This window comes from Procambarus clarkii, chromosome 21, assembly GCF_040958095.1.
Source record: "Procambarus clarkii isolate CNS0578487 chromosome 21, FALCON_Pclarkii_2.0, whole genome shotgun sequence".
Taxonomy (NCBI): domain Eukaryota; kingdom Metazoa; phylum Arthropoda; class Malacostraca; order Decapoda; family Cambaridae; genus Procambarus; species Procambarus clarkii.
Window position 1 is genome coordinate 12,529,460 of NC_091170.1, and position 10,279 is coordinate 12,539,738.

General features: G+C 40.3%; 1 protein-coding gene across 1 annotated transcript; it reads right to left on the minus strand.

The window, feature by feature from the left end:
* Window positions 1-1,993: 1,993 nt before the first annotated feature.
* On the minus strand, window positions 1,994-6,129 carry LOC138367075 (uncharacterized). Its single transcript, XM_069328472.1, has 3 exons — window positions 6,071-6,129; window positions 3,307-3,430; window positions 1,994-2,581 (listed from the first exon to the last, which is right to left on the minus strand). Exons 1-3 carry the CDS (start codon window positions 6,127-6,129, stop codon window positions 1,994-1,996), a joined length of 771 nt encoding a protein of 256 aa, XP_069184573.1.
* Between the last annotated feature and the right edge of the window lie 4,150 nt (window positions 6,130-10,279).

Consider the following 10,279-nt stretch of genomic DNA (forward strand, 5'->3'; position numbering starts at 1 on the left):
TTATATGGGCTTGTAGCTCCATAATGATACTCTCTCAGAGCAGTTAGATATTCACGAGTCCACACTTCATTCTACTTTCCTATCACTCTCGAAAGATGTTTCTAACTTTCCACTAAGTCCTTTCTTCCAACACATGAAGGGTAATTTGGGTCCTCATCTACTAAAGATATTAGAGGACTCAGAAGACCACCATGAAACAGATGAGAGGGACTCAGAGGTTCTCTCTGGAAGAAGTCATCTGAAAGATAGATCAATGGTCTGTTGTTGACTCTTGCCCTATTTCAGTGACAAGGGTTTGCAACTCGGTTCGGCTAATTTTCTGTCTGTGTAGAGCCTTTCTTAAGCATTTCTTCACAGTGCCTACCATGCACTCGTAAAATCCGCCTTGCCACGGTGCTCGTGGAAGGATAAATTTCCAGTGGCACTGTCTCTCCTTGAGCACTGAACGTACCTCTGGTTGGATCCATATATCTGCTAGGCAAGCTTCTCCTGCCTCAAAATTAGATCCATTATCAGAGATCATCAGTTTGGGACAGGATCGACGAACTGCAAACTAGCGAAAGGCTTGTAGGAACGTTTCTGCACTCATGTCAGAAGTTACTTCAAAGTGTACGCCTCGTGTGGTTGCACACGTCAAGAGGCATGTATAGGCTTTCACCGGAATTTGATCTGGAATGCCTGTTACAATAAGTGTTCCTGTGTAATCTACACCTGTGGTCTCTAAGGGACGAAGGTGTACAACTCGTTCTTTAGGAAGTGGTGGAGGTCCTGGGTAAGGACACACTCGAGCATCACACCTCCTGCAGATCACACAAGATTTAATAAGGGATTTGACAGTTTGGCGACCTTGGGGAAGCCAAAGTTTCTGTCGCAAATCAGTGAGGGTGTCTAGCACTCCACCCGTGCAATGTACCATGTTCATTGTGATATAAAACTATAAGTTTAGTTATGTTGTGGTGACGAGGCAGAAGCGTAGGATTCTTTGCTTCTAATTCAATCTCTTCATGAAGCAGGCGTCCCTTCACACCTTAAGATGTCGTAATTATCTGAATGAAACCAAATGCCCAGAGACTTGGTTAATTTATCTGAAAGACGTTCATAATATCTCCACCATACGTCTCCATTTGAACTTGTTTGACCCAGTATTTGAGAGGACTAAGAAATTGATATTTAATACCTATTATATTAAGGAAATCAAATACAATTTGGGTGAGTCCTAGCAGTTTACCAAAACTAGAATAATGGTTAGGATTAAGAGCCAAAGATCGAGGGGGTTCCGGATCCACAGTGGGGACAGTGATATTGGTCACTATGACCTGTGGCTTTTATTTAGGCCACTGACCACTGAACACCCATTGGGGTCTTGTAAACCACATCTCGGTTTTAACTAATTGTTTTAAGGTTAAACCTCTTGATATATAGTCAGCTGGATTGTTCTTGGTGGGGGGACATGTCTCAGTTTATAATCAGCTGACAATTCTCGTATTTCCATAACTCTGTTTCTGACGTAGGGAAATTTGCTGTTGTTGTTTCTTACCTATTGTAAGATTGCCTCATTGTCTGACCACACTACTATCTCACCAAAGTGAATATTACCGAGTGTCTTGATCAGGCAATTAGCCAACCTTACACCTACTAATAAAGCAGTTAACTCCATTTGGGGTAATGACTTCTTTTTAATTGGGGGCCACTCTAGTCTTAGAAGTAAGTATAAATGATTGCTGAGTGTTAACTATATAGGCTACTGTGCCATATACTTGGCGTGAGGCATCGCAGAACACATGTAAATTTGTGGGTAAAATTTGTCCTAAAGCATTACGAGGGAATTTCAGAATACTAAGCTTGTTAAAATCCGCAGTTAATTGCTGCCATTTATCTTGCTGATCATTTGGTAACAGATCATCCCAACCCATATTCGTCTACCAGTACTCCTGCATGAGGAGTTTTCCCTTAATTATAATAGGACTAAGTAAACCTAAAGGGTCAAATGGACTTATGAGAGTAATTTTCTCATGGTTAAGGGAGAATTATTAGTTTTCACAGTCATAACATTTAATTCGTCAGTGGAAGTATTCCATTTCATGCCTAGAACTTTCAATTTAAATAGTACTTGATACTTGGGAAATTCTTTCTCAATGATTTCATTCAGTTGTTGATTATTAGAGGCCCACGACTGTAAAGGCATATTGGCTCCCAGTAATTCGCGGTTAGCTTCATGATAAATTTTCACTAATTTGTTTTCATCATTAGTGGTTCCCAGGAAGTTATCGACATATAGGTTATCGCTAATTTCAGCCTTGTGGGGGCTAATAGATTTCTTCAAATGAGTATCCAAGGTGATTTGGAGTAAGAATGGTGAAGATGTAGCCCTGAATAGAACTGATGTGAACCTATACGTGATGATCTCACTGTCAGGATCCTGTGGATCTTTTACCCAGAGAAATTTTGTAAAATCACGGTCTTCCTCTTGCAAACCTACTCTCAAAAAGGCTTTTCTGGTGTCAGCCGTGTAAGCATAAATACCAGAGCGAAACCACAACAATACATCTTGTAGTCTCTGAGTTAGACTAGGCCCAGTTTGCTGGCAATCATTAAGGGACACGCTATCTGCCTTTAATTTGGCGCTACAGTTAAACCTAATTCTAATCGGTGTCGTCACCGAGTCTTACAAGATAGCATGGTGAGACAAATATTGGCCTGATTTATTATTATTTTGTTCAACAACTTCTATGAATTTGTTAGAAAGTTGTTGCTGTATTACTTCGTGATACAGTCGTAATTTGCCAGGCTGCTAGTGTAGCCTAATTATCTGTGATTTTAATTGGGCCATGAAATAGTTTACTGAGAGCTGAGGGTGGTTCAGCTTCCAGGGCAATTTAACCCATTATTGGTTATCCTGATAGATAACTGTGTTGAGATGTTGTTGGTAAGTCCATGTGTCATCTGGACTTGGTTGCTCAGGGACGATACCGAAGGTGTCAAAATCCCATAATTTGTACATAGGGTGATTTTACTCATCATTCTCAGTTACGTCTCTGATTTGTATTGGTGCATGTTCTAAGCCTAGTCATGCACTATTGAATTATTTTGTTGGCTAATTGTAGGTTTAGATTTTAGATAGGGTAGCACCGGCCCTGTGAGCAATTTTCCTCCAGATGACAACAAATTCATTCCTCGTTGCCTGGTGCATCCAGTAATAAACCTATAGTAATAATCAGCTCCTATTAGAATACCCACGTCGCTGAGACAGGCAGAATTTATCTTGTAATCAGCTAGCTTTTATGCCAGTGCGTTTAAGAAATTTACCTGTGTTCCAAGACCTGTTACATGTAGATCTGAGGGGATCTTATCACCGACGATGGCTTGTAATGGGCTGGTATAGCCTCCTAGATGTACCAATAATTTTACAACTTGGTAGTCCCGAGGTCCACTATTGGTCAAGAATCCGGAAATAATTCATTTCGCTCGTTATAAAGTTTTCAGTTTTAGCTGATCAACTAGTTGTTAAGTAATGAAGGTCTTTTGAGTACCTTGGTCAAAGAGACCACGAGTGGTGATCCTGGACTTGTTAATTAATTTTAGTTGACCTGTAGGCAATGTAGTAGTGTTGCCTGATTCTGCAGCAAGTACATTTATTTCCTGATGTACTTTACAATATTGTACAGATGTCGATTTGGTTGAATCTTTATGAGGATTCGTTAATCTTGATTGTCACATTTCCACACAAGGTGTAATGATGTTGACTTTTGCGGTACTTATTGCACACGTAAGGCAACTGTACAGCTATTAGGGTCATGAGAACCCATGCATTTTGTGCATCTGTGTAATTATTGAAGACATTTAAACCTAGAATTACGGTCGGAGTAAGTACTACACTCATAAGTGAGGGGTTCCTTACTACAGAACAAACATTTTTTTCTCCTGTAGGATTTGTCGTCTTAGCAGCCGTATCAACTACAGTTTCAGAGGGAGTCCCAGAATAAGTACCTATTTTACTACTTTTATTTCTAATAATGGGAGTAGTGGATTTAGTTTTGTGTTTATTAGACTTAAATGAAATCAGTTTTGGTTTCACTGAATTATTATTAGGCTGTTTGGGGTGCAGATTTAATTTTTATCATGAGCCTTTAGCCTATTAACAATGATTCTCAATCCATCAAATATCTGATCAAGAGAGAGAATCTCTGTTTTGTAATGTGAGCAGATTTTTGCTAAAATATTACGAGGAAGTTACCTCTAAAGGAGTAATTGTCATGACCTCACGAACCCAGTATCGCTGGCTAATCAAAGCCTAGCCAATTTCAATCAAGAGTCTAAGGGGGAATTAATAAAAAAGGCTGGTTACAACAACTCCAGTTTACTGGGGCATATAATTAGGTCACCATAAAACTAACATATATACATAACTGATACTGTTGTGAAGAAAAATTCGACTCAAATTAATTAATCTAAATAATGATACATTCGATACCTATGAAGGGCCACCTCCTTTTGTGAAAAAGAGGAAAACTAAAAATGAGCAGATATTGAAATTAAATACACGAACTAGTGCCTATGGATTTCAAAATAGTCAATGTAATATGAAACATTGATAAGACTGTATAATGTAATTAAATTAAGAGTCAGTTTCACCCTCAAACATAAATTGTGGGTACAGGCGCTAAGCAACTACTACGTCACTAGCACTAATAATCCGATGCTGGTTCTTCATCCGAAGAAATTATAGGTATAATATTATGTTATTGTATAAAGAAATAAATAGATGTAAATTCACATCATTAGATTATAAGGATAAATGGAAAACATTGATAAAATTGTTAAATGAAACTGATCTTATTAAAGATCAATAAAACACTGTTGGTTTGTTCTACAAATGACTAGACAGCTTAGCTGTTTGGAAGTGATAGAAGCACGCTTCAAAGGCGACGCATCACTAGGCTTGTCTCGACATGCGGTCTGAAGTCAAGTGGAAGAAAGGCTTATCTCGCGTTGTTCAGATACAGGCTGAAATCTCAATAGATTTGTAGATAACTGTCTACCTCGTGTTTAACTTGCATCTATCTCTAAGTATATGGAGGGTTTAGTCCAAAATGAAACTTACTTCTTATTTAGAGGAGGGCCAGCAGCGTAACGACAAGTAAATACATAAATTTGTGATAAAGAGCTCTCTAAAACCAAAAATATGCTATTAAGCCAAGCTGGTGCTTGCTGGAACGATCGTATGATTGTTGTAGGAGTCACTGCGGTATCCAGACACTTGCTGATGCTTGAATGTCCTCTGAATGGTCCACTAAATCGAGTGCTCCGTGCTACCTCGATCGGTAAGATGGCCACCTCTCAATGTTCAGCATTGTAGTGACTAGAATGTCGACTCTCCTCTCCTCCCTCTACCCCTTCTCATCTTGGACAGTTGGACAGAATCACTGTCCTCTGAAACTTGTGGTAAAGTTACCTCAGTAGAACATTCATTTTCTGCTAATTCTAGAGTTACTAATTTTTCTAGTATCTCTAAGGTAGTAGTGCCTCGACACTGACATTAACTATTCGTAATATACCTTGGCGATCAAGATGAACATCGACAATTTTGCCTATAGGCCAATCTGACCTGGGTCCATCACTGTCTACTAGGACTAGATCACCTGGTTTGAGTTGAACTTTGTTGTATAGGCTTGCAGCTCCATAATGATACTCAGAACAGTGAGATATTCACAAGTCCATACTTCATTCCATTTTTCTATTACTCTCGAAAGATGTTTGTAACATCCCACTAAGTCACTTGCTCTGACACATGAACGGTCAGTTGGATCCTCGTCTGCTAGAGATATTAGAGGACTGTTCTCTCTGGGAGAAGTCATCTGAAAGATAGGTTAATGGCCTGTTGTTGACCCCGTGCCTTAGTTTCTATGACAAGGGTTTGCAATTCGATAAAGTTTATTTTTTGTCTGCAAAGTGCTTTTCTTAAGCATTTTTTAATAATGCCCATCATGCGCTCATAAAAGCCGTCTTGCCACGGTGCTTGTGGAGGTATGAATTTCCTGTGGCACTGTCTCTGCTTGAGCACTGATTGTACCTCTGGATGGTTCCATATTTCTCGTAAGCATGCATCTCCTGCCACAAAATTGGATCCATTATCTGATATCATTAGTTTGGGGCTAGATCTGCGTGCAGCAAAGCTGCGAAAGGCTTGGAGAAAGGCTTCTGCATTCATGTCAGAAGTTACTTCTAAGTGTACGCCTCGTGTGGTTGCACACGTGAAGAGGCAAATATAGGCTTTTCACCGGAATTTTATCTGGAGTGTCTTAAAATAAGTGCTCCTGTGTAATCGACACCTGTGGTCTCGAATGGACGAAGGTGGACAACTCGTTCCTTAGGATGTGGTGAAGCTCGTGGATAAGGACTCACTCGAGCATCATACCTCCTGCAGATCACTCTTAATAATTAGGGATTTGACAGTTTTGCAATCTTGAGGAAGCCAGAATTTCTGTATAAGATCAATGAGAGTATCTAATACTCCACCGTGGTAGTGTACCCACGTACATGGTAATGTAACACTCTGAGTTCAGTTATGATGTGGTGACGAGTAGAAGCATAGTAGGTAAGTAATTATCAAAAGACGTCACCAAACCGGGAAGGCTATTTAGCACCATCAAATGTACGGAATAATGAGAGGTCCCTAAATATCACCTAGGTTGCCAATACGAGAACAGAAATGCATGAGGCAAACGATATCAAAAGTATCCGATTCACCAAGATTACTATCGAGGGATTAGCAACCGTGAGGGACGGTTAGAAAACAAGACACACGCTCGTCCTGGAACTTAGGACATTCAACAAGGATATGCTCGACTGTAAGAGAAACAATGCAATGTGGACAATAAGAGCAGGGCAGCGCTCCATTAATTGACCCATGCGTTAAGCGAGTGTGGCCAATACTCATCCTCACCAGAGCCGTTTCCCATCGCCGGTTACGGTGGTAGCAGGACGGCCACGAGGACCACACAACTCTTTAGAGTACGCAGTTTGTTATCAGTAACAGAAAAACCAAAAGCCTGCCAATTGAATAAGGACTACTTCTATGAGAGATGGGACAAGAGCAGACAACTTCCCTAGCGGCAGCATCCGAACGCTCATTTAAAGAGACACCAATATGGCTGGGAACCCAGCAAAACTCAACCGACTTAAATTTACTGTGAATAAGAAACAGCCAATGCTGTATCTTGACAACTACTGGATGAACCGGATTAAAGGATCCGAGAGCCATGGGGCACTATGAGAATCGACGACAACTACAAAGGAAGATTGACAACGAGAAAGCAGGAGATGAAGAGCATAGAAAGTAGCATAAAGTTCCACTGTGAAGATACTAGTCTCTAGAGGTAAGCGACACATATAAGTGCTGTCAGGAAAAACAGCAGAGTAGCCTACTCCATCCGCAGACTTAGACCCATCGATGAAGGTGGAAACGGAGTAAGAGTGTGAAGAAAAGTGCTCAAGGAAAAGGCTTTTCAGAATCTATTGATCGCATCCTTGATGACTTGTGACGTGTTGATGGCTGATAGATGACTTGTGACGTGTTGATAGCTGGTTGATGACTTGTGACGTGTTGATTGTCTGATTGATGACTTGTGACGTGTTGATCGCTCCTTGATGACTTGTGACGTGCTGATGGCTGATAGATGACTTGTGATGTGTTGATGGCTGGTTGATGCCTTGTGACGTGTTAATAGCTGGTTTATGCCTTGTGTGACGAGTTAATGACTGGTTGATGGCTTGTGACGTGTTCATAGCTGGTTGATGACTTGTGACGTGTTAATGACTGGAAGATGACTTGTGACGTGTTGATTGCTGATTGGTGACTTATGACATGTTGATGACTGGAAGATGACTTGTGACGTGCTGATGGCTGATAGATGACTTGTGACGTGTTGATGGCTGGTTGATGCCTTGTGACATGTTGATGGCTTGTTGATGACTTGTGTCGTGTTGATGTCTGGTTAATGACTTGTGACGTGTTGATGGCAGGTTTAATGATTTGTGACGTGCTGATGACTGAAAGATGACTTGTGACATGGTAATGGCTGGTTGATGACTTCTAACGTTTCGATGGCGGGTTGATGACTTGTCGACGCGTTGATGACTGGAAGATGACTTGTGACGTGGTGATGGTTTGTTGAGGATTTGTGCGAAGTGATGGCTGGTTGATTACTTGTGACATGTTGATGGCTGGTAGAGGGCTGGTGAGGTGATGATGGCTGGTGAGTTTTTTTTTTTTTTTTTTTTTTGCATGGATATTCCTGTCCGGGCCCTAAGCCTCTGGCTGGCTCACTAAGTGCTGCCTGTTTCTTGTTTTATTTGGGCGATGTATGAGTATTTATGACTTGTATGGTTCGCTTCAGTAAGATTCTGACATATGTGTTTAACAACTTCTTCTGCTCTGTTGAATGTAATTTGAAATCTTAATGGGTTTTGTAACTGTGCACTGTGTTAGATAATGTTCCAGTGGTCTGTCGGGCATTTCTCCACAGTGCTGACATTTCCTTTCATCTTCCGGAACCTGTAAGCCTATTTCCCATGCACATGGGTATCCAAGCTTATGCGATGTAAGTGTACTTCTGTTGTTCTACTGCTCCCTTTAGTCAAACTAAGTAGTTAATAGTTGGTCGAATTCTTGTACAAAGCCGCAGATCCTGATGTTGCAACTGCTGTGTTGTGGTCACTGTACATCATTTGCATTGCTCTGTTTTCTAATTACTTTCTTAATCTGTAATAGACTCTGTGGTATGTAAATGTCTACATTTCTTCTCTTAGTTGAAAATTTTGCAGCTTCGTCTGCAATGTCATTTTTATTATTCCCACATAACTTGTCACCCAGTTGATAAGTACCCTTGTCGGCCTTGTCATTTGAGTGTTAGCATTAATGATGTGACATTTGTGATCAGAAGTATGTTATCACATATGTTGTTCTTGTTGCAAGGTTTCAATGGCGGTTCTCGAATCTGTATGTATGATAACATGTTGTCGGTGTTCAGCAAAAGCATATTACAAAGCCTTTTGAATAGCTAGCATCGCTGTTTGTAAAGTCGAACATCCATTTGAGAGCCTCCAACTATTTACAGAGTTTCCTGCTTTAACAGCAGCTCCAGTTTCTTGTCCCTGCTGGTCTACCAATCCATCTGTGAAGTAAGTGAAGCTGTCGGATGCCAAGTTTGCTTCTATTTGCATCTGTGCAATGATACGTAGCAGTTGAGGATTTGTCTGGTTCTTTTTTCCTTCAAGAACCATAATCTTAAAAGGTGATTACTGTTGAGGTGTTAATGACTGGTAGATGAGAGGTGAGGTGTTGGTGGCTGGTAGTTGACTGGTGAGGTGTTGATGGCTGTAAATGACTGGTGATGTATTGATGGCTGGTAGAGGATTGGTGAGGTGTTGATGACTGGTAGATGAGTGGTGAGGAGTTGATGGTTGGGTGATGACTGGTGAGGTGTTGATGGCTGGTAGATGATTGGTGAGGTGTTGATGATTGGTATATAATGTGGGAACCGACCTGTGAGATTTATATTTATTTGATTTATATGAATTTATTTAAAATTTATATTTAGGTTAATTTATATAATTCGATAGCAATTTGTATGATGTTTAGTGGACTGCATTTCTGCTATATTCTCACAAATCGATCCTTACACATTAGGGGGGATTTATATTAAATTTATAAGTCTACAGTCAATCAAACTTCAGTATTAAACTACATACATTAGTAAATAAATTTTGGAGGTGCCTTATCTTATTGTATGGTAGGCGTAGTCCACCAGGTATAACTAGGATGTAGACAACAAATAATCCTCGTGTGAGGCTAGCTTCCATCACCCATAGTAACTGATGTACCAAGATTAATTTTCTTCCTCATCTTGTTCCTGTCAAAGAGCACTAGCTGTTAAGCCGGAATCCTAATATTTGACAGCTATATCAGAGAAAACACTGTATATTATATAAGTTAAGGACCAAGGACTAATTACCTAGGTTGAGTCATTCGTTCGTGATCTAACCGGAATTTATCCTATCTACCTTTTATATTACTGGCCAGAAATGAATTAGATAAGATTTTGGAAAGATACTTCCCTTGTTAGATGCTGACTGCGTGTTGATGATGGTAGAAGCACTAATTTGATCTCCAAAACACTTCGCCCAAGAGAGAATTATAGGAGCTAAATTTGCTCCAGCGACTCTGGTCATTTACAGTGACTGACCTCCCTCACCACTGATGCCTTGGCTCTCCTTGTCC

Coding starts and splice junctions, on each gene's coding strand:
- LOC138367075 (XM_069328472.1), bottom strand. CDS start 6,129: ATGGATCCAATTTTGTGGCAGGAGATGCATGCTTACGAGAAATATGGA. Junction 3,431..6,070: donor AAATATGGAACCATCCAGAG/GTACAATCAGTG, acceptor CTTGACCAATAG/TGGACCTCGGGACTACCAAG. Junction 2,582..3,306: donor TAACAGGTCTTGGAACACAG/GTAAATTTCTTA, acceptor AATGATTGCCAG/CAAACTGGGCCTAGTCTAAC.